Here is a 27587-nt window from a genome sequence, read left to right on the forward strand (position 1 = left end):
GTTTCTTGCCAGTGTGTCCCTCAGAGAACCATTCTCCACTGTAGTCTTTTCCTCCAGCTCTGGATCCAGATTTTGTCCTCTTCCTCCCCGTCGAGTCCCCCCACTCCGGGCCTCGGTGCTGCCTGTGAGTACCATGTGGCTGCAGCCAACTGAGGGCTGGCCAACAGGGATGTGTTTCTTCACAGGACTCTCCTGTACACCTGTACAGCTGTGCTGAATCAAACGTAGCTGCTACAGTCCTACATGCGTGGGATTAAACTACTATGAGATTATTTAAAATCTCCTTGACATTTCCTCCCACCCCCTTTCCCTGTCTGGAACTATCCCCAAGAAAGGTATTTTGTCTTCCGTGCATGAAGATCATCTCTTAGGGTGGGATAGGAATCCTTCATGATGGTTTTTCCATCGGTTTGTGTGGTGACAGAAGCTCATGCATGCAGTCAGTAATATTTGTGACTCAATGATTGCTGTAGTCTGTTTTTAATGCTGTGGAGTTTTATTAACTTACAGTAATTATATGTTATATAAAACTAAGTGAGCCTGTTGAAAAGGGGAGACACTAGTGCCAATTTGCCAGCTTTTGGAAAGCTGGCAGAATAATATTGGAAAAGCCTCACTTCAGCAGATTAAACTAATTTTGTGCAAAGCATCTGCAGAGGCAGCTTCACTGAGTGAAAGCCATCGCCTCTGGCTTTGGTGAGGTTACTCTGCACAGCTATTTATAGATCACATCAAGTGCTTGAAGGGTAGACGTGTTAATTAGTCCTTGCAGATCCTCGTGCGGTAGGTAGAACATGTTTATAACTGTGTCTTGCAAACGAAGAAACTGAGTCAGAGGGGTGAGATCGTTTGGCAAAGGTTATTCTGAACTAAATGAGCAGCAGAGCCAAAATTAGTTCTAGACCTCTTGACTTTAATTAGAGCAAAAAGGTGTCTGTTTGCTGTGAAATTAAGTATGTCTGGACTTGTCCTTGCCCCAAACTGGAATGTGAAATAGATATTTATGAGAAAGGAAAGAAACCACACTACGAATTATTGCAGATTGCACTGGCTTAATAAAGGGAGGATGCTTCATTTTCACATCCTTAGCTGAAATGAACATTGAGCATTATGAGCATATATATGCAAAACTTATTTCTCAAATGAAACTGCCATTGAATCTAATTGGATATTACTTGTCTAAGAAAACAGTGAAGTCAGGTCATTTAAACAGTCATTTAAGGCATATATTTATTTAACATTATTTTCATTTACAGAACTCTTGAGTTATAAAGTAACGTATGGCATCTGAGATTTGGTCAGTTCTTTATCCTTGCAGTTTATAGAAGAACAAGATTTGGCCACGCCATAACGTTGTGGGTGACCCCAGGCCTCTGGCTGAAAAAGCTGGGTGCCTCCAGGTCTCCAGTGCTGCCATGAGGCACAGCCTCTGTCACATCTCCCGGGCCTCCATGGAGGCCTTGGTCTCCTTGCTCTGTAAAATGGATGTGACTGTAGTGGCCGCTGCTGGTCTTTGGGGTTTCATGAGTAAAGGTGCTGGGTACTGACTGGCAGTGGTGTTAAAAAGATATATAGAGCTCCTGAGAAACAGTTTTGTTTTTAATAGCACCCACAAGCTGCTATGTTTAAGGACAGAAGAAGGCCTCTCTTCTCCTAAGCAACTGCCACTCGCTGAAGTGTTGCTTGTTGAATATAAATTTCTGAAAGCTGGGAGAGAGGGAATCGGTATCTGAATTAATGCAGATCACATTGCTTTGAAGCTGAGTAGAGGCACTATATAGAGCACTGTAACAATCCCTTAATGAACATCTGAGTCTGGTCACTGTTAGACTACATGGTGCCATTTGAGTCTTTTGCAGTTGTGATTGCACTTGCTGCCCACTGATGGCCTGGAAAAAGGAGGAAAGTCAGAGACACTGCAGCAATTCCTGATTGATAGAAGACTAGTCCTCTGTACCTACTCAGAAACATGGGCTCAAAGAATAAGAAAACTAGCTTGCTTGGAAAGTCTCTTTTACCTTTTTCACTCCTGGTTCACAGAAAAAGTTAGCAGGGGAGCATAGAGTGTCAGTTCTTAGGTCATTAAACACATGTGGGTATTTTGCAGAGGAGTTTTCACAGTGGAAATAGTGCGTGTTAAATTCATTGTGCTTTGATTTAAGAGTAGGCGTTTAAGTAGACCTTCTTAGGGCTGTGTTTCTACTGAAAAATATATCTGCAAAGAAAGTCAACACAATAAAAGAACCCTCAAACATTTTTCAAAAAAAAAAAAAAAAAAAAAAAAGAGAAAATGAGACTTTGTTTCTAGACAGCACTCTTCCAAAAATAATTTATATTCCACCTACATCGGGGTAGCAACAGGATGTAGCGCTATCAATATACTACACACTGCTCAGGATTTCCTCCATTTCTTCTGAAGTTCCCCTCAAAAACTCTTGCAACTCCTTTCTAGAACCAATTTCACTAATATTAGGAGGATTTTGGTTAAGAATTTGGAAAATATTGGCCTGTGTACCCCTGCCTTAGCCTTGATACACTAATAAACGAAAAAATGTCTTTCCTGTCACTTCTATAACATAGTCATCGAATTAATCCTACTACACAATTTAATTCTATGTTTAAAAAGATGGTTCTAAATGTACAGACAAGTAGCAGGAGAAATGCTGTATTTCCTAAGATCTCTTACTGAAAAGGATCTTACTGTTAGCCTGCACTCCAACCACAGACGTTGAATCTATTTTCTGGCTCCTTTTCTGACCTCTTTGCTTTATTTCCTTTGAACATGTGCAAGAAGAAAGTTTAAAAAATAACACAAAGCCTAAATTTTAAAAGGTTTATAGTAATGTCAAGTCATCAACTAAAGACAGACAGGATTTTCAGGAAATGCAGAACATTGGCTGTCAAGACAGAAATGCAGAGCATCTTCTGACAAACTTGCAGTTCTTTATAGTATTGTGTTTAGGAAACGTTGCATGTGTTTTGCTTGCACCAGAGGTGAAATGTATGGAGTTTTTTTTTTGTTTGCTTTGTTTTCTCTGTATTAGCAAATTTTATTTGCTAAGAGATTTTGAACTTAGCAAATATATAAACAAAGAAAATATAACTATTTTGGTAAAGGGGAAGGAAGAAAGCAATGTAAACTGCATTTCAGTTCCTCCCATCTTATATTCCTCAAATATACTTAGGATTTCCTTGTTTGTTTATTTTCCAGAAACTGTCCTATACAAAGGAAGCGATGGGTGGGTGAGTATCTGCATTTACCTTGTGTTTTATTCTGCATGATGATAGCAGCAAGGCTGAGCTGTGACACTTTATAACCCCTCTCCATTTTTTTATTTTTTTATTTTTTGTCAGTGCCTGCACGGACTGGTCATGTGGGTAAGTCATTTTCTCTTTTCAGACTCTCTTGGTAAGTCCTTTCTCTAACTCTTGCTCCTGCTAGAGTTCATCTTTGTCCCGAACTTTTTATTTGTTTATTTATTAATAACAGAATAAAAACCAAAATGCACCTCAGTTCAAAAGAATCTATGGAAAGTAGACAAGTGAAATGTTGTCTTTTTTTGGTGTAATGAGCTCTGGCAGGTTGTCCCAGAACCCTTGGCATGCTGAAAATATTCCAGCTGATTGATAAAGGCCTTTTTATTTTGTTCAACTCCATCTTTACCTTGCCAAGCATAGGTGAAGGCTGTTTACCTGAAGAGGTTTAGTGGGGAAAAGCAGGGGAAAGCCGCTATGTGTCCATAGAGACTTGTGTTAGTATTCTGGCTATTCTGTGAACCTTTCCCAAAGGCTTTCAAGTCATCATCACCAAAAACAGAGAAGTGGAATGTTTAGAAAACTTCTTTTTAAAAAAAGAAAAAAACCAAAAACTTCTGATAGATGTTCTCTAAAAACACTGTTTCAAGGGGGATGAGCAGGGGCTCCTCACATTTTAACAAGGGAATTAAACTGAAAACTGAAATCTGAGTTGCAATTCCTTTTACCAAAGCAGGCTTGAGCTTGAATCAGTAAAAGCAAACAAAAGAAAAAAAAAATTGATGTCCTTATTACTACATTCCCAAACAGAAATTAATCTGTTGTTTTTAGAGCAATCCAAACCCAACTAACATAGTCTCGAACTCATCTGAAAAAACATCTGATTCAATTCCTTGTTTTACAGGCTACATAAAGCTATGATAAATATGAGTAATTCACTTACTGGGCAGAGGAGTCACTTAACAGCTTAATCCACAAATTAAGTATTCTGATAATGACATAATAACCACAATGTCATGTGTTAAAGTTAATAGCATGAGAAGGTACAGGCAGATTGACCCCTTGGAGATTGGTTTATATTTCTGTCATTGAGCTGAACTTTTCTCTCATGTAAGCGCTTTCCTAAGTGCACAGGTAAACTGTGGAGAGTAAATTTCTTCAGCTTCCTTTCCACAACTTTTGCCAAAGTTTCATATGCTCTTTATATGCTCTTGCTTTTAAAGAGAAAAACATAGAGATAGAGATCCTGTCCTTGTGAACTTCACGGGCCTGGCTTTTTTCCTCATTAACATCAGTTGTTCTGATGGAACAGAACAAGGCCTTGACATGAAGGGATCTTCGTTTTATAATCAGCAAGTGTGAATTCAGAGATGTGGTTTGTTTCAACTTGAAATTTGGAAGCTTTGGGAAAAATCATCCTTTTGAAGAGGTTTGAGCTTGAAAAGTCTAATCTATGTCTCAGTGTCATCATTCAGGAAAACTTCTAAACATAAAGATATGGGATACAACTGATGGGCTCATCTGAAGAATATCTTACCTAGTGCTTTGTGACAGGCATTAAAGGGCCTTGCATCTCCAAAAGCTAGTGGACATTTGACATGCTTCAGCTAAGTCAACTTGCTGCAAGGCTATATTGCATCTCTCTCAAAATATGCTGCTTTTATCTCAGCGTATGTTATTTGAGGTTGTTCACAGCTTTAAAATAGGATCTTTGTTATCACAGTTAGTTTAGACTTTAGCCCTGGAATATCTTTTGTTTCTCCTTACATGCTTTGTTTGTTTTGTGGTTGGAAATGATTGTGTTTTACAGCAGAGTGAGCTATACAGGACTAAAGCAGTGAAACAATTGGGGTATCAGTTCCTTAGCTGAGGGCTGATCTGGGAGTGAAGAGAGGCCTTTGATGCCTACTGGCCTTTTTAACAACAGTACCTTTCTAGGACAAACAGAACAGTGCTGAAAGCTACAAGCAGCTGCAGAGTTGAAGCAGTGACCTAAATCATTTAAGATACCTCAGATAATCCTACCTAGATGTCAATACTGTTTCCCCACCTAGCTGGAAAAAGCTGGTTTCACCTAGTTAAATGCTAGGATGGTTTTAACATGGCCTGCAGTGAGGTGGCTTGCACTTGTGTAATTTAGGTCCCAGAATAACTCTCAATCCGGCATTACTGGCGATTATGTAACAGCAGGATGAAAGTTGTTCCCGTAAAACCAGGGCTTGCATTCACGTAGGTTCAGTGCTCAGCCTGGACTGTGGACTCGGGGGATTGAATGAGTGCCACTTAGGAGAAGAGCTCACTAAAGGGAAAAGTAATATATGGGACGCAATGCAGATGTCTACATAGCAGCCTAGTAGACGTGCTGGTGCTTTGCCCGGGTCAGAAGTGCGTGAGCGTTGTGTCAGCTAAAGGCACTCAGAATCATTAGCAAATTTAGGATCTGTATTTCATCATTGGTGGCAGCAGTGGTTTATGCCGGATCTACTCAAATTTTGTATTTCTTACCTAAATGGGCTGCATGAAAGGCAAGTCTGCGCTCTCCATGCTGGGATCACCCCAAACCTTGAGTTACTTCAGCCTGTAGTGAAGTGGAGGCATATCTGGATTCCTTTATTTGCCACTGGACTTGGCAACAGTATTGCTTTGGCTTCAGATATTTTTGAGCATCTGCACAGCTTTACCCCAAACAGAATTTCCCACTGTTTCTTTTAGCTGCATATTTACTTCTGTGTTGCTTACTGTCAGGCTTGTCCTGCCCTGCTTTAATTAAAAACAAGAGAAGTCAATATTCATCAAGACATCATGAAAATTAAAATAAATATAAGGATAATTTAAAAGGAAAAGAATCTGAATGCAAGGCTCAGTTTTGCACTTCTATACTTGGATAAAAGCACTATTGACATTGCATATTCACTTAGTTCAATAACCCATGATTGAAGTGTTTAAAAATAACAAGTTCAGAACAGAAGAATGACTTTCTCTTATTTGAGCAAAGGTCTTAAATATGAGCACTGAAATAATATGAAGAATAAGAAATGCCTGGTGTGGCAAATTAGCCTTTAGGACATTCAGATGATAAACGAACTGATGAACATGTGGAACCTCTACCATCTAGAGATGGTGCCTTTTTCCACCATGCAGTTGAGGTAGTTAGATATTGCACAATAATGCAATATTCGTTTCATAAATATTATATATTTATAAAATTTCCTGGAAGAAAAATAAGTGGCATCACTGAGACATTGATTGACATGTTGAGTAGTGGTTTTCCTCAATATCCTGTCATGACTGCAGAAAAGCATATCCCCTCACAACATGGCTGATGTCACATGAAAGCACATAAGGATTTCAAAGAGAGGAGTATAGCAGGAACTGTTTGTTGTACTAACATCTATAGGCTGCCCACCAGCATCGTTTGCTTTATATCAAGCAAGATGCGTTCTGAGAACCACGTGGGCCTCTACTACTGCTTGGCTCAGATGTTTGATAGATTGTGTGATCTGAAACATGCTTTCCACCAAGGAAATGAGCAGTGTTGTTCATTCTTAGACATCTGCTTGTACCTGTTGCTTCCTGCCTCTCTGTACATGTGTGTGTATTTTTATAGTTTGCTTAGTGCTCAGCCAAGATCCAGGCGGTCCAGGGCTCCACTTACACAAGCACGACAGCAGAAATTACTCTGTCATATGTTACTTGTCTCGGTTTCACAAAAAGCTCTTGCTGGAAGTGTCTTCCACCCTGGGGTGTCTCAGCTCTGTGCGTATAACTGAAGGTCAAGCCTGGCCTGGGTATTAATGCTGGGGTTAAAAAAATAAATAAGCGCCATATTTTCAACTCAAGTCAAAGCGAAAATTGAATCTGTGTTTACCTTAAAAGCAGTGTGTTCAGTCAGGCACTATGAGATGAAGTCAGTAATGTGTTGTCACAGACATTTTGAATGGTTTCCTTAGAAGTACCTAATACTATTGCTCCTGTTCTGGGAATTAAGAAAGGAGCATATGAAAAGTTAACATTGCAAGGAGGAGAAGGCTGTGAATGTGAAGACACCTCACAGTTCTGAGCCCCAGTTCTGACGAGGAAATGAAAAAACAAAAATAGCTGCATAAAATGATTATAATGCAGTTTCTTAAAACAGTATTTTTGTCCTCTGAGAAGAAAATGGTAATTCTTAACTTGATCAACCTCAATTCTTTGCTGGTCTTGCTTGATTAAATTGATTAAGGTTTTACTAGGTTTTACTTAATTCTTCTGCTTTTAATTTACAGCCTGCTGTGAGCCAGAATTTTGTAAGAAAATTGGTTAGGTCTTGGTAGCTTGTACTAAAAACACTGTACCACTGAGAGTCTCTGTTTAGAAACAACTGATCTGGGAGGGAGACCTGTCCCTTCACGGACAGCAGCTGGAAGCCCAGAGGAGCACCCGGGGGCCCCGGAGCTGCATGAGAGGCCATCTGTGTACGGGCAGGCAGCTGAAACAAGCCCTATGAGTCCTAGATTGAACTCAGAACCTAATTTATCTTGTCATAATAAGTTCTTTTTCATTCTATTTCATTAGAAATGCTGTAACAAAGTTGTTCGCTGCATGTCATCTTGTTTTCGCTGGCTTTTTATTGTGTGACCTTGACTATGTGAGCGGTTTGTGATAAGTGGATTGTCAGATGATGTTTCACTTCCCCTAAATGGTAGTAGATATGTGCTCCCTGTGAACATACTGTTATTAAATATGATACACTTAAATGCTTTAGTTATTGATGCCTTAAATTGGCAAGACTCTGGTATAGGTGTAATCTAGTGCCCAGCAGAACTGCTAAGACTAATGCATCTTTAGAGTTAAGTAAATTTAACTGGAAAATATATCATCTGACCAATTAATAATTAAGAAGTAGTTTTAAGATGAGAAATAAATAGAAAAACTAAATCTCTATAAAATAAAATAATCATTTTTAAGAAAATCTAAATCCTTCTGTTGATATTTTTAGCAGAAAGACATGGATGCTTTTGGATGAGTTTACTCATGACTATCCTCTGCCATTGCTACCACAGGAGTATCTTGTCTGAATTATACTTGCTTGCTAGTGACTTGATTTCCAGTTCCCGGAATTCTGGCCAAGACTTATTGAAATTTCAAAAGATGCAGCAGAGACACTAAAAAATCGTGTCATTATGTTTTCAAAAATCCTTGATTTGTGGCAGTTGGATTTGGGCCTCTGTCTGTATTAGGAACAAGGGTGTTTGATGTTTACCATGGTCTTTATCTTTGCTACTTGCGAGCTATTCCTGGTGACTTCCTTCCTTGAGGTCCAGGAAATGTCCCTAGTTTGTGTTTCCTGTCCAGAAGCAAATTTAAATGACCAGCTTAACAAATACCATCGTCTCTGGTAGTTTTCCATTTCAGTGAATTTCACCTAATTGTTTTGGCTGATGCTTGGAAGCTGTGTACACCCCTCTCTGAATGATGATAATCTCTTCAAACAGTTCATGGATGACAGCATTGCCTGAAAACAGGTAGCAGATTCCATGAGATGGAAACAGACACAAACAATTCTGTTTCAAGGGCTCCAAAGACCTCAGCGGTTTAAGTTGCAGATGAATGTACTGTTGAAATTGTTGAATCAGTAATTTCTCCTTTGTTCATACAGATGCTATATACACATATATAAATGAAAGTTTTATAATACTTGCATAACAAGCCTGTGAGAGACATGGGGAGAAAGAAAGTTTGAGACACAGGAGCTCACTGAAATTATCATATGTTTTATCTGAGCCTTGTACCCAGGTGTACCGGTGTATAACTTCCGATGCGCCTGTCTGCCTGGCATTTGCTTTAGGAGTGTCACAGCATGTGTTTACCTACATCCCGATGGAGGGAGAGTATCCGTCACCCTCGGTGAGAGCTTTGCTCGAGGGCAGCCTGCAGGAGCAGTAGTTGTGTATGCCAGACAGAAGTCACACCTGGCAGGACTAGGAAAGCATGGACCCAGTGGCATGAGTTCTAGTGAATATAGTAGTGTAGCCTCCTTCCTGTCATGGTTATTCTCTCATACAAGTCCAAAAACCAATAAAGGAGGAGTTTCCTTGGGAATGACAGAAATATCTTAATGCAATGAACTTCAATGATTTCCTGAGGTTCAGATTTAGTGTTCAGATTCTCTGCAGTGCTTAGGTTTCCAGCCTTACAGATTGTGCTGTACATGTCAAAAATAGGGCAAACCTGACAAGTCAATTTTTCTCAGAAAGGAACTGGTTCTGTCAGTGCATGTCTCCCTCTCTTAGTAAATTTAACATCTCTCAGGACTCTCAAAATTGGTCCTAAGGAGCTTGGGTTTACTCTTAAAGCCATGTCAAGGCTGTTGATTTCTCTTCAGATGGACAGTTTCATTTGATTTTGGCTGCCATGTTTTTCTTCACTTTTGGCCTAGAGATGTTATGTGTGTGTGTGTGTGTCTGCAAATGCAATCATTGAGTTTTGAAACTGTGCCTTTTCAAGATCTCCAAATAAACAGGGTAAAAGCCGTGGGTAAAAGGGCCCATCTTATGGTAGTGATCTTAGTACAGATACAATTTTTAGAGCACTGTATTTTAAAATCTGAGCATTTTATAGACCACTACAAGTGTCTTTGTGTTTTACCTCTGTGGTCTTCATACTTGCTTCATTTGCAGAAAGGAATTACTTGAGGACACCGTGTCTGCTGCAGTATGAGGAGGGTTAGCATCCCCTGAGGAGCACAGGATGTGGAACAGAGGTGTGAGGGACCTGAGAGCTAGACTGACATGGAGAACTAAAATATTATGAAGCCTGTGTTTTTGTTTTTGTTTTGTTTTGTTGTTTTTGTTTTGTTTTAATAAAGTTATCTGCAAAGTAGTACCATGACATTATTCTGAAAATGTGCTTTACGGTGGGGCAGTAGAACGGCACATAAACCAAAAACTAAAACATCTATATATCACCCTGTCCAACTTCCATTTCAGATCCACTTATTTATTTATTTATTTATTTATTTTTAACAGTACTGGGACTCCAACTCCAGCATCAGCTACTGATGTTACCACACTGAGAGGTCAGTTCCCATCCAAACGCCATGCAGGCTGATTCTGAATTAATAGCAAATTAACAAATGTAGCTTTTTTTTTTAATAATCCCAGTTGTGATTTGGAGATTGGGGTTTGGGTCGATGTTATGAGACTATCAAATGAATCACAGAAATCCTATTAAAGAAATTAGTTCTATGCACGTTTCTGACTGAGTTCGCTTTATGTTCCCCAAAATACAACACCCGCTGAAGCAGATACTTGCAGCTGATGCTCTTCCTCAGGCTCCTCAGGTGTTGTTTCTATTTCAGCTGCTATTCTGTTGTTGTTTCTGTCTTCATGGTGGGACCAGGAAGCATTACTGCTAGTTAGTATGCCTTTGTTGAACTCATGTATCTAAATACGTGTGTGGATTAAAGAAAAATACTGCTCTTTTTCAACCTCAGATGCAGCTGCCAACGTTCCTCCCCCGCACGGGGTCTCTGTTGAGAGTCCTTCAGGCACTACTGTCCATGAGATCCAAGATGCAGACACTGCTGTGAGTGGCTTTTTCCTCGGGCCCGTTTTCTTCCCTTTTCTAAATAATGTAATTTATGGACATTCCCATTTCCTTGTGCTTAAGGATGTTGCTAGTGTAGTGTACTGACACAGATTAGGATTTCTTAAAACCAGGGCATGACCTTTAGAAAGTTTTAAAATAATGGCCTGCGTTTGCAGGAAAATTGCCTGTTTTCTTTCATTTCTAGTGGCTTTGCAATAGAGTATCTCTGCAGAGAGCATGGATCAGCTGAGCTACCAAACAAAGCTTTTGCTAGAGACACAGGACAAGGCAGTGAGTGCTTTGAGCTTTTTGAAAGCTCAAAGACAACTGTGGAGCATTATTTCTGTGGAAACATAGTACCCTTAAAACTGCTGTGGCAACGTTGCAAGGGTCCGCATGGTGCCTTTGCCGAGGACAAGAGGAGAGTTGGCCTGGATAGCCCTGAAGTCTCCTCCCAGTTCTCTGCTCCTTTTGCCCTGCCAGCATGTATGGATTTTCATTTATGGTCTTGCAGTTACCCTCCCCATGGTATCTAAAACAAAACTCTCGGCACAGAGAGGCCTGCAGCCAGCACTTCAGTGCTGCTGTAGAAGCGAGTTGGCTTGCAGAGTGCTGCCCACCACACAGCTCCCCGGGTCCAGGAGACAGTTCCTTTGGATTAAAAGTGAAGCCCAAACTCCAGTGTATGTTGGCCTACAAGACCATGGAAGAAAACTTGGCAAACCAGTGGTATGAATCAGCTGGCTTTTGTTTTCTTATAAACACAAAACTCTTTCTAGATTTATTGAGGAGCTTTCAAACTTGCCTGCGCTGTGTGTGAATGGGAGCTGGGTTTAACTGTGCAGAGTGCTATAAACTAGTAGGGCCACGGAGCAGAGCTGGGTCAAACTTCGTGCTTTCTTCCAGAGCTTTCGGGGCGGACTGTGGGACTCTGGCGTTGCGCTTTCAAGAGTGAGCATTCAACATGAAATGGGCAGACAACTCTTGACTCAAGCCCAGGAGTGTGTCAAGGCTCTGATTTTATATTGTGGACCGGGAACGCTGTGGTTTGGTCCCACACACAGCATTATTTTTGCTCAAAACAGAACTGCCTGGAATATTACTTCTTGAGCAGAGACCACTCAGTAAATCAGAAAGCAACTAGAATGACGTTTTTGTTGCTGCTGCTGCAACAGTATTTTCACCCTTTATCCAGCTACATCACACCTCATCAGAGCTCTGTACAGCCAAAATGAGTTGTGAATTACAAGACCATGAGCCAGTCAAATTCATCTTATGCATTCACGTGTTGACTGTAGCTTTATTTTGGGGGGACAGATATTACAATGAGCTGCAAAGAGCTATATAGCAACAGCATATATTTTCCTGATGAGTATATAGCTGTCAGATGCCAACTAGCTTTAGGTGGTGTACCACTCATTCTAGACTGCAGCAAAGTTATCCTGTCAAAAAAGGAGTAGGGGAGGAAGAGAGTTTAACTAAAAATACCTACAGGGGCCCTATACAGTATGTAAGTCATTCACTGACTGCAGCTAAGCTATTTGGAGAAAGTTTTTTTTTTTTTTTCTCCCCCACACTGTGCATAGTACAGGTTGCAGTTTTGCCAGAAAGGTCTCAGGTTTTGCCTCAGAAGAGAAGCAAAAAATAGAGAAAAAACAGCAGTCACATGTAAATAGCCAAAGACTTGTTATTGAACTTAAGCCAACCCATCCTTTCTCTGGCCTTTTTTTTTTTTTTTTTCCCTCTCCTCTTGCATCTTTCCTTATACCAGAAGAAATGGTCAATTGGTTGCAAATTAGTAGGGAAATAAGCAGAAGGTGCTCTTTGTGTCCTGCTCACTCAACTTAGCATAAAAATGGACTGGAATGAGCTGCTGCTCAAGGCAGCTGTGGTACCTGCAGGCTCCTACTGGCTGGCGCAGATGCTGTTGCAGGTTTCCTCAGGCCCCTGAAGACCTGTTGATGGTAGTTCAGCTTTGCAGAGGTCCTGGCTGCTCCCCTGATGACCACAGTGAATCCCCTGGGATCCTTAACTGCTCAAAGTGCACAGTTTATTGTGCAGCCTCCCAAAAGAAATCATAAATAGGATCCCCGTGGTAAATGGGAGCTCACGTGAGCTGTTGGTGGTGCACTTTAAACTTGCCTCGTGAACACCCCACAAAGCTGAATTTCTGTTTGTAGCAGTGGTCAGCCAGATGTGCTTTGTGTTAGATGGAAGGTGTGCAAATGGAAAGCGGGATTTCGAGTAGCAAAGCAATAGTCAGAAGTTTGCGGTCTTAAACCACTTCTTCCTTAGCTGCTACCTCTGTCCCTGAGGCTTCGTGAGGCCTTTGTTACGGTGCAAGGCAAACAGGCAGGCTGATGGCTCGGACAGCATGCCCTGCTTTGAGCTGCAGCTTTCATATGTCACCAGATACATCCATGGCCGTATTTGTGGTCCACCAGCAGTGTCCTAATGCGTTCCTATCCATATAGCATTTATCAAGAGGACTTACGGTGTCTGTCATATTATGGGCCAAAGAAGTCTCCAGGGGCTAGAGAAGTTTCTAGCCCATGTAAGAATTCTTTTAGACCCATCCTGAGAAATGTAGCATGCTGACAGATAACAGCAGGCTGACAGACAGCAGGTCATATGCACGTATAGATACTTGGATGCTTTTTATGTACCTTTCACCTGGAATATGTAGGATTATGGTCTGTAATGAGTAACAATTTATTGGCTGGGAAAAATGAAACAGTCGAAGGGCATTACAAACCTAAAAGGTACTAAATTGCTTCTTGTTTCCTCCCTTTACCCTTCCCCTCCAGATCAATAATGAGATAAAGAAGGAGGATGAGCAGCTATTGAAACCTGTAACCGAGCAGATCATTGAGTTCAGCATCACCATTGCTGGAGAGAAGTACAGTGAGGAGTTGAGAGACCCAACCTCCACGAAACATCAGCAGCTCTCAGAACAATTCATTGCACAGGTAATTTACCTTGTCTACCTTCCTTTTATTATTTTATTTATTTATTTTTCCTCTTTCTGTGCAGCATCCGTGTTAGTACTGACTTTTTTTTTTTTTTTTTCTAAGAGGCTCTGCAGAACCAACTTAGGGCTCTTACTGCCTAAGGCAGGCTGGAAAATACTCATCCTCTGTGAGAATATCCTATTTTGTCTGACATCCTTTTTGAAGTAGTAGTGTTGTGTCATTCATTGTGTGCAGCACACCAGCTGCCAAAGAATAGTTACTCTAGTTTCCTCTTTATAAAGTCAAATAGTAAGCTATCATTTTTGCAGGCAAAAGAGATAGAAGCGTGCTTTGGGGGGGGGGGGTCAAAAAAGTATGCTGAGCCTCTGCAAGGGGACATACTCTGTCTCCATGCTCAGATCTTTCTGAGAGATGCTATTTCCTGTTCTGCTTTCATTCCTTTACTTTGCTTCATGTTAGCAAAAGGAACTAAGCCAGATGCCTTTAATAAATAAGACAACTGCACTTCTTCCAGTTCTTTTAAACCCTTATTTTAATCAGGGCTCATTTTGGCCTTAGTGCCCTCTCTGATTTTTTTCAGTCGCTCTCCCTCTAGAGGCAGGACTTAAAGATGTCACAGGGAAGAAAGTGGCAGGAATCTTGTTTGCCTCCTGATAGCAGCAGGCAGACAGGTCCTCCTGGGTCTGCCCTTGTGGGCATGCTCTGGATCTCCTGCCAAAGCCAAACACTGAAATGAAACCTGGGAAGTCTTCCTGCGTACAAGAAGTGCCCCGAAATGACACTGAATGACAAACTCTCTACGTTTGTCATAGAGACTCTATAAAGTAGGTAATATTTCTTTGAGAGTAAGTGGCATTTCTTTGAGTGAATCAAATCATTGAGATACTCCCTCCCAGGTGAGATACTCCTTGATCTCGAGACAGCCAAGACAACACTCGCTCCTCATTTATGTTCAGAATCAGCAGTTCATATGAGCACGTTCTAAAACCCTCTACCTTCAGAAAAGTTCTTAAACACATGCCTAAATCCCACTGGGGTTAGTGGGAATGAAGCATTGTTAGACAGTTAGGCACTAATTTACAAAAACAAAGAAAAAACAAAACCCAAAACAACCTCCAATCCGTATGTGTCTTTATAAATATACATGTATCTTATATATGATTTATTAGAATTTATTGTAAAGGTAATTTAATTCTAATAAAAGTGTAATATGTTCTCATTTATATGCTGCAAATAAAATTATTGCCCAACAAAATAAAAATGCTCACTTAAAATATAATCAGACTTCTATCTCTGAACTTTTCACTCCCTGTTCTTTCCCTATATTTTATTTCCATAATCTTCCAGGGACAGAGAGCTTGTTGTCGTCTCGGGAGAAGCATGTTTCTTTCCTTGAGGGAGGGGCATACAGCATGGGGACCATCTATTCTTTAGTTTCCTTCCTTCCTTAGTCCCATTTACTTGGGGTTCTCCTTGGCAAACTCCAAATCTCTTTCACTGGGGCTAGGTCTGTGCCAGATCCTGAGCCAGATGGGAAATAGATGCAGTCTTCACAGTAGCCAAAAAGCATCACTACAACTGTCACAAGCTGCTAGCATAGGCTAGACATCTTAATTTTCCTAGACGTGTGGCCAAGTAGCAATGCCACAGAGTGTGTGTTTGTGTGTGTGTGTAAGAAATGTCCAATGGGACAGAGTCCACCTGGCATGTGGATGTTCCGCCCCTTTGATTCCTTGCCCGGTTCTCCCTGTGCTTGGATAAAGAAGCACTTGGAGGAGACAAGGAAAAAAAAAAGTTGGCAGCACTCAGATTGTTTAAATCTCACCAGAGGCAGTTTAAAAATAGGGAGATTGGGGAGGGAAAGGAGAACTGAAGGAGTAAAAAATAATCCTCAATTGGCAAGAGTCTTTGGGGAGGGGAAAAGAAGCTAACGCAGCATGAACCTTCAGTATTTATTTCTTAGGTCTCATGCAACACAACTGAGTATTGAATTAGGCCTGGATGTGCCACCAAGTTGCTGTCCATAGGCTTCCTCTTTGAGCTGCACTGCCACCCACTCCTGAGCCCTTTCTACACCAGCTCTTTGGGCAGACCTGCTCTGTGCAGCGTTAGTGCCTCTCTGGAGCTGAGGAGGGCTCTGTTCCTAAGGCTGCCATTGCTGCCTCCTCTCGTTTAATTTTTTTCCAGATTATGCCAATCCAAAGAGGTTAAATCTGTGTTGTTATTTTCTTCTTTTTATCAAAATAGATCCAAAAGGCATTTGAAGGATTACCTGGATACAAAAGTGTTCATGTGTTGGAATACAGGTAAAAAGAGATAGTAAAATATGCATTAAAAATGCATCCATCCCAGCAATAATGCTCCCTGAATGGATGCATATGCAGTGATTGACAATTGTTTGTGATAGAGTATTGTGTGAATGCCAACAGACATAGGAGTTTCTAGGATGTTTTAACCAAAGGACAAATGCCTCCATACTGTTATGTTTATACATATATAGACAAAGATTAAAATAGAAATTCAGAGTTGTTTCCTCTCTTCTGCTTCTGGCATCCACAAGAGTATCTTGCATGATATGCCTGCCTTGATTTTAAGGCAAGGCACTCTTATTTAAGACTCTGTCTTACATTATAGAAGAACTCTTCATTATAAAATCAGTATCTCTTAGTTCTTCAATGCTGTTGACATGTTGTAGTTTAAACACTGAAGATAAAAACTCTTTGGAAAAATGTGTACTTAAATTACTTTTCAATTTCTAATGTTATTTTTTGTTAAGTCAAAAAGTTAGATTGTAATCTTTGAGTTACAGTTTGAGATATGAAATAGTCTTTCTCCTTTTAATCAAAGGTAATGTAGGTGGATAGCTTTTGCAAATTATTTACAATGTTTTAACTCTCTTTATTCTTGTGAATATTGCTGAAAAATGTTAGTTTCCTCAATTTACTTTGGGATTCAGAATGATGCCTTAAATTTATTTGGGAAAGTAATGGATTCTGAGTATTATGCATCAAATATTTGATGTCTGATGTTTGGGAGGCATGGATCAAAAACTATGTCTCTTCTTCTTGAATGGATTGGACCTAACTTTCAGAATCCAGTGAGGCTTCTCATGAGTGAACCTGAATTGCGTTTTCCGTGAGATTTTAGTCATCTGTATTAGAATGTTCCAGGCAATTATTGTACTTGCTAGAATACATGAGGATAAGTAAGCAGCTATAGGAAGAGAAGTAGGTTTTATGGTTGTACCCCTGGACTAGGTTCAGTTTATAGCCTAGCCACGAAACACTTCATTATTGCAGGCAAACTGCTTGTCCTCCTCATGCTTCAGTTCCTTGCAGGTGACAAGGATGAAATATCCTACTTGGAGGGATGAGCCCGATTAGATGTTGTCAGAGGTACCAGAACAGAATGGTATAGGAATAAAATTACAAACTTGTTCAAAAGAACTTGGCAGAAATGGTTCTGGCGGTAATGTAGTGACAAACTCTGTGCTATTTGCCCAAATGTAGTGACTAATTCCACTCCAGAGCCTGCTAATACAGTATATTTATCTGAGCTGATAGTTTGGTTCATGGGTATATGAGAGTTGAAGGGAAACTTCAGACCTTGCAGGAGCACAGAGGCAGCTTTTCAGTCCCCACCTTCACTTGTGGCTAAAACCACAGCAAACTGGTACACTGACATGGTACCATGCCAAAGCTCTGCCTGGGAGGTAGCAAACCCTTCCAACTCATTATTTACAGTCTAGTATCTTCTGTAAGATCCCAGCTTTGCTTCAACAGAGAAATAAAAGGTTGATATTTCTGGCAAAATACCAGAGCTCCTTTCTGTGTTCTGTCCTGTCTGATGGAAAATGTGTTTATGAGCTAGTCTTTAGGCAGAATTAGTGAGCTTGGATTCTCTTGGCACTGACAGTAATTTAACTGCATTGTTTGCAATAAGGTGAGATGGCTCTACTCTGCTGATTTTAAGTGATGAATATTAAATATCTCAGTTCAGAGAAACTACAACCTTGTTTATTTGACAAAATAACTGTGCAATTTATAAGCATTTTTTTCTATGCCTCTTCAAATATCTGTGTCCTATAAAATACCATTGTCATTTTGGTAAATATTATGTTAAAAGACTTAAAAGAAAAGCTAAAATTGTTTTAACGGGTCTTGTTTTCCTTTGTTTTTTTTCTATATTTAGCTCTCCCGAGGAGGAAAGGTAAAGACAACTTCTATTCACATTGATGTAATGCAGATGGAAAAATGCACATTAGTTGTAAGACTACAACTTGACTGCTTGAGGACTTGTGGTTTTGACTTTGGAGTGAAATAATCATCCAGCATAAATATGCTTGGTGGGGGTTCTACTAAAAACTGCAAATAACTCAAAAAAAAAATGATCTCACTTGATTTCAGATAACCTGATTTGCTTATTTAAATGCTAATCACAACAAACTGCTTGGAGAAAATCTTTCTAAACGCAACTCAGCTATTGAATTAGGTATTGTCTTTTTGGTGAAGAAAACAAAATTACTTAATGATGACTCAAAGTATCTGTAATTTGCAGCAGTCTGGAGGATGAATGTTATGAAAATACAAATAGATAAGAAAACCACATGTCTCCAACAAAGAAATAACTAATTCCAGGCCTGAGTTGCTAACACCTTAGCAGAAGTTTTATAAACATTCCTTAGCCGAGGATGGAGATCAGCCTGGGCCTGTCTTTGGGAAGATGTATTTAGATATTTAGATATAAGTTTTCCTCCTTCGATATATTTCAGGAATTACACAGACAAAAAATAACTGTAGCCTCGGACTTGCTAGAAGTATTTTCTTTTGTCTGCTTTTCAGCAGGGGTATAAGTAATGTCCAGTTTCCACAGTGTTACAGACACTGAGGACTTTGATTTTAACAGAACGGTTAGAAAACTCCAACCTCATTATAAACAATAGTGACTCAAAGCCATCCTCTGTCACTCGGCACTTCTGCATGGCAGGGTGCATCCAGCTGTCCAGAGAGATTCTGTTCCAGGCGTTTTAGCCCTTTCCAGGCAGATGATAGTGTTGTAGTTGAGAGCTCACAATTAAAAAGTGCATTTGACAGTACAGTTTTATTAAATCTCCATGTTATTTTTGGTTAGCCTGCTGTATTCCATCTTAGCAGTGCCTTTTGCTACTGCTCTCCTTTTTCATTCCTTCTCCTGGTACTCGGTGCCCACGATGAACCTGGTGGGCTCGCTTCCATGACAGAGCCAGCAGCAAAACTCCGGAGCTGTGGTTAGGTCTCTGCTACGTCTGGCTCTGGAGGCTTCTCTGAGCTGAGCCATTGCTTCAGCAATGCAGTCCAGCTCTGTGGAATGGGGAAAAGCTATATTTGGAGCAGCTTTTCCTAACACTTCATCGATTACTTCATTTTCTTGCTGCGCTCTGTGTACAGCCAAAGTATGTTATATTTTCTAAAGCTCCTTTGTGCTTATGCCCAGTGTATGGTAAAGCCGATTGCTACGCTGCCATGTGGGAAAGGACATTCAGAAATAATCAAGAGAAGAAAATAAAGAAAATAGAGGGTGGTTAATACAAAGAAAACCTCAACAGTGCATGGGTACAAAAAAACCCCCATTTTCTAAAAGATTAACAGACCAAATGATATAGTAATTGGGAATATTTTTTTTCAGACTAAAGGCTGTATTAAGTAAGTGCCATTTTAGTGCCTTCAAAAGCATTATTTCAAGCAGACTGACCCTGCACACTGACAATGATCAGGGTTCCCGCTTGCTTCTATATATTTATATCTGTTTTCCATGCTGTTTTCATACCTCACAGCTATTGCCATTGCTGCCATGATCCTATAAGCATCATTCACACAATTGTGTCTTGGTGGGGCCATTAATAAGGCTGGCAGGAGCCCACATTTTGCTCTTCTTGGGTTCTTTCTGCTGCTCACAAGTAGAATACAATACTATGCCCAAACCAGATGTAATGTTCTGGTAGTCTTTTTTGGAGAACTTTGTTATATGGATCTTTGCAGTGGTGGAAAGCACTGCAGGCACAAGTGTAAAGAAGAATAAAATAGATTTTTGTCTTTATTTTGAATTAAATTGTTTGCATTTGATTCTTTTAATGCATCATACTTTTAAAAAATGTTGACCCAGGTTCTTAAATAAACAAACAAATAAGATACATGCAATACCTTGAAGACTTTATCCTCTAATCTTTGTTCTATTTCTCTTCGTTAAACCAAAGTGGGGTGGAAGTCCACTATGCTGTTACATTTGATGGAAAAGCCATCAGCAATGCCACCTGGGACCTCATTAACCTTCATTCCAACAAAGTGGAGGACAACTCCTTTATGGACATAGAAGATAATCCAACAGTTGTTTACACCATCAGTGATTTCCAAGATTATATTGCTGAAATCCTCCAGAAAAATGCCTTGCTGGAAAATGCATCCTTGACCTTGGAACCTAGCTCTCTCCAACTTATTAATAGTAAGTATTACTTAAGACACGTCAGTGAGCCATACATCTGAGGTCTTATAAGATAATTCTCAGGCACAGGTGAGAATTATTCAGCTGTCCTCTGAATAATTAAAAACAAATGATGAAAACAAATGGACTGTAGTTTGTTTTGCTGTAATGTTAACTAGGGCAGGTCATTGGCAGTAAGGTCCCATTCCTAATCCATTAAATTAGCCTCTCCTTTTTTTCTATCACACTGTGATCTTGATCTCAGCACTTAAGATGAGTTCAGTTTAGTAGCTCTGTATTGGTCGTGAGCAGCATAAAGGAACCCCATTTTGTTTTGTTGCCTGCTCAGGGATCCTTGCATGGTTGGTGGAGAAGGGCCATCCAGGCCTGCTGTTTCCAACTTTCCTTTGCACTCCCTGTGAGTGATCTAGGGGGACTTCCAGAAGCAAATTTTCCCAGGCAAAACTTCTGAGAACACCCTACTAGCAAGAGTCTATTAGCAACCTAAGATGAGGAAGGATCTTTTTTCAGTCTGCCTTCTGCAACTTCACACTAGCCTTCAACAATTTCTTCATGCCACTAGTGCAATTCTCAGATTCCTTGTATTTTTATTTTTGCAGTGAAAGAGATCATACAGCCTGCAGCAGAAGACCCATCCTGGATCACTGAGCATCCTGTTGTGCAAGAGCGCCCAGAGTTTGATGTGAGTATGGTTTGGAGCAGTGGTCTTTTAGTTTGCCATGTGTCCATCAAACACATGTGAGCAGCTTAATTCAGCAAGATGGAATTACCCAGAGGATATCTATCATACAGAATGAGCAGTCATAAAGCCACATTATAGAATGGAGTAAAAGATTTCTGGTGAGATCTTTTGATAATTTGTTTATTTGTTGCACAACAGTTTTCCATGGTCACTTTATCTTACATGGCAGTATTGTTTTTCTCATAATGTTTATGCCATAAATGGCTTAAAGAGACATGATTCTCTCCACAATTCCACCCCTCTTTGGAAACAAAGAAATAGATGTAGGCAGTTAAGTTGGCTGTAAGAAGAGATGAGATGAAAGGGTAAGCTTCCTATGCTCCTTTTTTTTTTTTTTTTTTTACTGTATTGTTTTCACTGAAAATTCTTAATTCACTTCTTAAATGATGTTCATCCCCTTAGTGTCAACAAAGGAAACAGGAAAATATGAGCCATTTTTGTTTGTTTGTTTTGTGGGTTTTTTTTAATATCTTTTGTGGGTGTATGTGTGTGTTGGTTTGATTTTAACATATAAATTATCTCATCTGATTTCTCCGTCCCAAATCACTCCAAAGCTGAAGTTCCCTTTGGACAGGAGACTTGGGACCTCTGAACGTGCCCGTGCAATGCAGTGGAGCTGTAAGCAGAGATACCAAGGCAGGTGCCCCTGAGCCAGCGATGCTGAGATTGAGTTAATTAGTTCTGCTGACAGCCAGAGTCTGTGCACGGTGCAGCACTGTCTGGGCTGAAGGGGTTATCCAGTAGAATTCTGCTCTGAGCTCTGTTGTGTAACACAAGTGTGTACCTTCCAAGAAGAAATGAGATCAGTCCATATAAAAAGCCCACACCCAGCTATGTTTCATGGGCATATGTTGTGAACACAGATACTAGATTTCAGGCCTGTTACTAAGATCCTTATAGATTCAAGCAAAATTCTTGCAACTTCACAGAATTAAAGACTCTTGTTCTAACAGTCCCTTTATATTTATGCCTGTATCCACTGATGTCTAAAACCAATGGTGTCTAAAAAGCAAATTTACATGGTTTTGTCATAAATAGGTTAAACACGATGTGGATAAGCATGAATTTGAGCTAGGTTTCAGGTAGGGCTTCCTATTATTAGAGCTATACAACTAGATTCTAATTTTGCATACAATTATTTTAATAAGATAGAGAGTTCTGTCATTAAATTCTTTCTGTGGATACTACAGCAGATTGCAGGCAAAAAAATTTATAGGTGAAGTTTTGCTATGATAGTTGATCTTAAATGAGTTTTAGGGATTAGTTTGTAGAAGAAGTATTACTGGAATTTCCTTTTTTCAAATCATGGAGTGTGAATAATATCATGTCATTTACGTCTTCAATGAAAATATCTGATTATATAAAAAGTAAAGATACTGAGTATACCCAAAAAGCAGCTATGTACAACCTATAATGAACAGATAATTTGGGGAAATAATTTTGAATACATTTGAGAAAGTCATAAACTGCTTAGAGACAAGGAGTACAAACTGAATTTATTAATCATTAATTATTTGCACAAGTGCATGATCTATCCTTTATGGTTCAAGTAGATACTGTTTAGGTAGTTACGTAAAATTCTAGAGGTTGGGTTTGTATTATCTTACATGGTCAGGGCATAATGTGGCAGTGTAATGACTTCACAGTCTAATCCCTAGGAGATGGTAACAACTAACCATTAATTCTTCTCTTTGAATTTTATAGTTCTCTTAAAAGAAAATCAACTCTAGCATTTGAAATCTATACTTTTTTTTTCTGTTGAGTACAGCAGAAATCTCTACAGCAGGTAGAATATATTGGATTATTGAATACAATGTCTTTTTGGCAGCAGCAAATGGAAAATCAGGGAGTTTGTAAGGTTTTCTTTGCAGTCATCTGTCATATTTGTAAGCCTTTCAAAAGACATTAGCATAAACCAAACTTGCCAACATGATATCAAACTTGTTAATATAATATACTGCAGTGCAGCAAGAATCTTTGAATAATGTTAGTTGTCATAGGAACATCTATCCACATTAAAATAAATGATGAAGTGCAATTCCTGGCAACTGAATGCTCACATAAAATATTGTACTGAGAGGCTATTGCTGTTAGTCCTTATTCATTTTTATGGAATTTATATGTGGAGTTTCTTTCTAATCTTGCACAATAACTTTTTTCACAGGTTTACTTACAGTGGACAATTTTGCCAATAAGATAATTGCTGAAGCACATGTGCATATATGGTATATGTATTTTTCAACTAATCATTACCATATAAATGCTATGATGTAAGAAGACTGTGATGGCATAATGACTGTCTATAAAAACATGATCAATATAGGTGGCCAGATAATTGACCAAAAAATACCTTAATTGGTTTGTTTCAACATTGTTCAAATACAGCTTGAGTGTAGTTGAAAATTAATTTCACCTTTATATTTCAGGCAGAAGTAGAATTTCAAACTGAAAAATATTTAAACTTGTTCTGATTATTCATGCTAGTAAATCCAAATGGCCAGTTTAGATAGGAATAGTGAGTCACAGGTGTATTTAAATTGGTATTTAGTTTTGGGATGTAATAAGTATTTTTGGAACCTCTGCCCACTTAACTTTACTGGTCACCGTCAACAGTTGGTTAGTTTTTAGTAAAGTGGTTCTTTAGGTTATTTGGGAGTTTTTCACACCTCAAGTGTTTTTTTTGTCCATACCAGGTTATTGCACAGTGTAGGCATTTGGGCACATGTCAGTGCAAAGCACTGTAACTCCCGAGTTTTAAGTAGTTAGCTTGTTTTTGCAGTCTAAATCAAATAACTTAATCTCTTTATTGATTTTTTTTTTGTTTTTTTTTTTTTCCTAATATGTGTACTTCAAGAGATACTATGAAAAGGTGAATATTAAGACATATGCAGTGTGCTGGGTATTCTAATCGTATTCTAATTGTAGGTCAAATAATAATTGGTTTATATCATAGAAAGTAAATGAAGTGCAAATTGGGGAGGGATTTAAAAACAAATTATTTTTTTCCCAGTTCAAGCAATTCACAGATTCATTATGTACATTCTTTGTTATTTGTCAATACTGCTCACAGTTTTCTTTTCAATGGACGGGGCGACCTGCACTTCAAGCTTGGTTAGGACGTATATATTACATGTACACCATACATTAGTAGCAAAGACCACTAATCCTCTCAGTTTGACATGTCTTGCTACTATACTTTACATCCTCACAAAGGCAATAGTACTTGATTTTGCTGCTGGCCAAGGGTTAACACCCTTATACATTCATTCACCTCACTGTGGCTGGTCAGCACTTTCCCTGTAACAGAAATTGTGGTTTTTCTTTTTTCAGGATAACTCTTTTGTGGCTGAATGGCCTTCAGCAGATGAATCAACTGCCAGCAATACCTTGCCCTTCGACTTCACCAAGCCAGATTTCACTTTAGGTAACGAGCAGTCCAATGACAATGAAATCCGGCCAAAACCTGAAAATCTGGACTCCGAGATCAGTCTGCCACCTGAAGCTCCACTCTCCCCAGAGGCTGACATCACTTCTTTGCCTGATGGGCTAGATTTGGAGGAAGGGAATCAGACCCCTCTTTTGGTCACCCCATCAGGATTAGGACACAATTCTGCAGATTCTCTGGAATGGCTTTCAGTCCCAGATCCTTCAGATGGTAAGTTAATGCCATTGGCTAAAGTTTAATGCCGGATGCCAGTGTTTCCTGCTACTCACCCAAGTTATAATTCACTAAAGGTATAATCCACCAAAATTATGATTTAGGTCTAAAAATTTGATACATTTTTGTAGGATTGTTTTTATGTTTCCTATGTGCCATGCACCCAAGAACAAGATGTTATGATAAAATGCTTGTAACAGCTGATAATGTCTGTTTCTCCCCCCAGGAAATTGTGCAAATGAAACACCTGTTCAATTGCACAGAAATATTTTCAGATAGGGCATGTTTGAGTGATGCCATGCAGAGATAACTGGTCTCTAAAGTAGACTAATTAGCTTAAGGATGTGCCACACAGCTATTGCTATACTGTTTATTCTGCAGTCTTGACTTAGCCCACAAAATATCAGAATCAAAATTGGAGAGATCATCAGGGGTTCTGACTGTGGTATAAAATGGGCAGTATATATCACAGGAAATATGCTGAATATAGATCTCTGTGGGGCGGGGCAGTTTGTTTGTTTGTTTTGGGTTTGTTTTCTTCATAAAAACTAATTGAAAACTGATTTTTAGGATTTGAAGATACTGGACTATCTGAAGACTTTCTTCTGCCTTCAAGTGTCCCTTCTCCTGTTGTGCCAAAGAAACCTTCATCCACAGACGATGAGATAGTTCCTCCACTATCTGCACCAACAATGGCCTCTTCATCAGTCACACAGACTGATACAAAAGGAATAGCATCTCCTGAGAAGGAAGCAGTAGCTAAGGGTAGTGCTGCAGAGAATGATAGTGCAGACTCCGTGTCATATGAGTCTGTGACAGAAATTTCTTTTCCCTTAGAAGTAGACCCTATGGAAAGTGAAACTGATATATACTTTGGAGATGGAGATAGAATTATAAATGATGATGGATCTGGTTCAGCTTTTGATGGTTCAGGAAAAGAAATGGAATCGAATACTTGGCCCTGGGGAGTAGCAACACTGGAACCAGTTTTCTACCCTGGTCCTGATAGCTGGCTTGATGACGACAATGAGTCTCTGTTAATCAGCACTGAGGATATTCCCGAAGGTCTGATCTTAGATTATATTCTTAACTCTAGGAAGAAATTAGATGATGATCCTTCTGTAGATGAGAATGAAGGTATGACTGATACCAATGTAAGAGAAGACTTCTTGGATGAGTCTGAAGTATTTGTTTTTCCAGAGACTTCAACTCCGCCTATACCTCTGTTACAGACAGAAGCCCCATCCTCGGTGGAATCATCTACACAGACGGGAATGTATGATTCTCCTTTTGTTAAACCATCCTTTGTTTTGGAGTCTTCAGTGGATTATTCCTCTGTAGGCTTGCCAACTGGAGAGGCCTCTCTCCCACCTCAGGATACAGATATGTCTGTAGAAGAAAATCTTCTTGTATCTACGGAGACAGTCAGTGTGGAACAACCTGAAGAGTTCAGTGTAGATCAAAACATCATTTCTGAAGTGGTTGAACACCAAAATGAGGACAGAACGATGTTAGAAGAATTAGCCACAGCAGGGCAGCTGGATGTAGCTGAAGCTGTTACAATAGGCCACTTGGACACAAGCTCTTCAGAAACTATTCTGACTGTAGATCCTTTCACAGTAAATACTGATACTTCTACAAAAGAGGAGCAAATCTTGACAGATCAGGAAGCTACTGGATCATTGATGAAGAAACCAGACGACATCTGGCCTACGGACAGTGCGCTGGAGAAGACTTTTGATCACAAAGTGCAATCAGCAATGCCAACTCTACTTCAGGTTTCAACTGTAGTTCCTTCTGTAATAGATCAGACCACTGTTTTTGAGGATTTCACTGCACATGGTAATATGGACCATGACATGCATGTTTCTGATAGTACTAGCACTGTTATGAACTCATTTGCCACAGTGAGAGTAACAACAGATACTGTTGAGCTTTCATCTCATTTCCCTCCTATGGGATCTACGGTATCATCGTCTATGGCTACCTCATCAAATCTGGAAGATGAAATGACAACAGTCTTGGGTATCTCAGTGGAGCTAGATCATGTGAGCACTATCTACTCCTCTCCTAAGCTGACTGAGGACGGAAGGGGCATGACTGAGAGTCACGTGGAGCTAACAACAAATGTCCAGGCCACAGAAATGGCCAGCGTGGCTTGGCCCACTCATGAAAATCACAATAGTACTCCTGTTCCATCACGAGCTCTAGTGGTGTTCTTCAGTCTTCGGGTTACCAACATGATGTTTTCAGAGGACTTGTTTAATAAAAATTCTCCTGAATATAAAGCGTTAGAGCAACGTTTTTTGGAACTGGTAAGAATTACTTCTTTGACAAACATTCATTACCAGATGGACAGTAATTTTTCAGCAACACGAGCAAAATGTTCAGCACGTGTCAGTAGATGTAGCACAGCTGAAGTCACTGGGACATTCCCTTTATTCGCTTCCTGAGTGCTTTTAGTTTATTCTGTGTGGAGAGAAGTGAGTGAAGTTGAACTGCGGGGAGCCACCCTTCTTCATATATTCAGCCTATCCTAACTAAAGGGTGGTTTAGAGAATATAAACTGGCTGATGTCCTAAATAGCCGATGGCTAGTAAGGTCACATAAAAGTAATACAGCACCAATTCGCTAGTTTTAACCCAGAAATCCCCATTTCCTGGTTGCAAGAAGTATTTTATTTTGAAAGAGGGAGGGAGCAAAGGACAGGAAGGGAAGGAGGGACATGGTTCAAGGTAATGCCCTGTGAGATGATGAGCATGCCTGGTGCTTAGATCACCATATATATCCTGTAGACTGCATTTCTGTATCATAGCTCAGGAAAATGACTGTAAATTGATCTATTCTAAGAATTGTGCGCTGTACTCCTGCTTGGGGCAAGCTGCCACTATGGGCCTCAGCTGCGCAGAGTTTT

The 27587-nt window shown here is 39.7% G+C and overlaps 1 protein-coding gene across 1 annotated transcript in view; it reads left to right on the forward strand.

Moving 5' to 3' along the window:
- IMPG2 (interphotoreceptor matrix proteoglycan 2) overlaps positions 1-27587 on the forward strand; it is a 54462-nt gene that overhangs the window by 21108 nt on the left and 5767 nt on the right. The window contains exons 4-15 of the mRNA XM_088533883.1: positions 3212-3243; positions 3355-3378; positions 4296-4298; positions 10263-10312; positions 10730-10821; positions 13632-13793; positions 16044-16102; positions 17988-18005; positions 20029-20273; positions 20873-20955; positions 24346-24670; positions 25244-26988. Coding sequence (XP_088390009.1) covers positions 3212-3243; positions 3355-3378; positions 4296-4298; positions 10263-10312; positions 10730-10821; positions 13632-13793; positions 16044-16102; positions 17988-18005; positions 20029-20273; positions 20873-20955; positions 24346-24670; positions 25244-26988 — 2838 coding nt within the window. The remainder of the gene's footprint in view (positions 1-3211; positions 3244-3354; positions 3379-4295; positions 4299-10262; positions 10313-10729; positions 10822-13631; positions 13794-16043; positions 16103-17987; positions 18006-20028; positions 20274-20872; positions 20956-24345; positions 24671-25243; positions 26989-27587) is intronic.

The sequence above is a fragment of the Tinamus guttatus genome, unplaced genomic scaffold, assembly GCF_059628265.1.
Source record: "Tinamus guttatus ecotype Peru unplaced genomic scaffold, ASM5962826v1 Tinamus_guttatus_pri_ptg000035l, whole genome shotgun sequence".
In the NCBI taxonomy this organism is placed as follows: Eukaryota; Metazoa; Chordata; class Aves; order Tinamiformes; family Tinamidae; genus Tinamus; species Tinamus guttatus.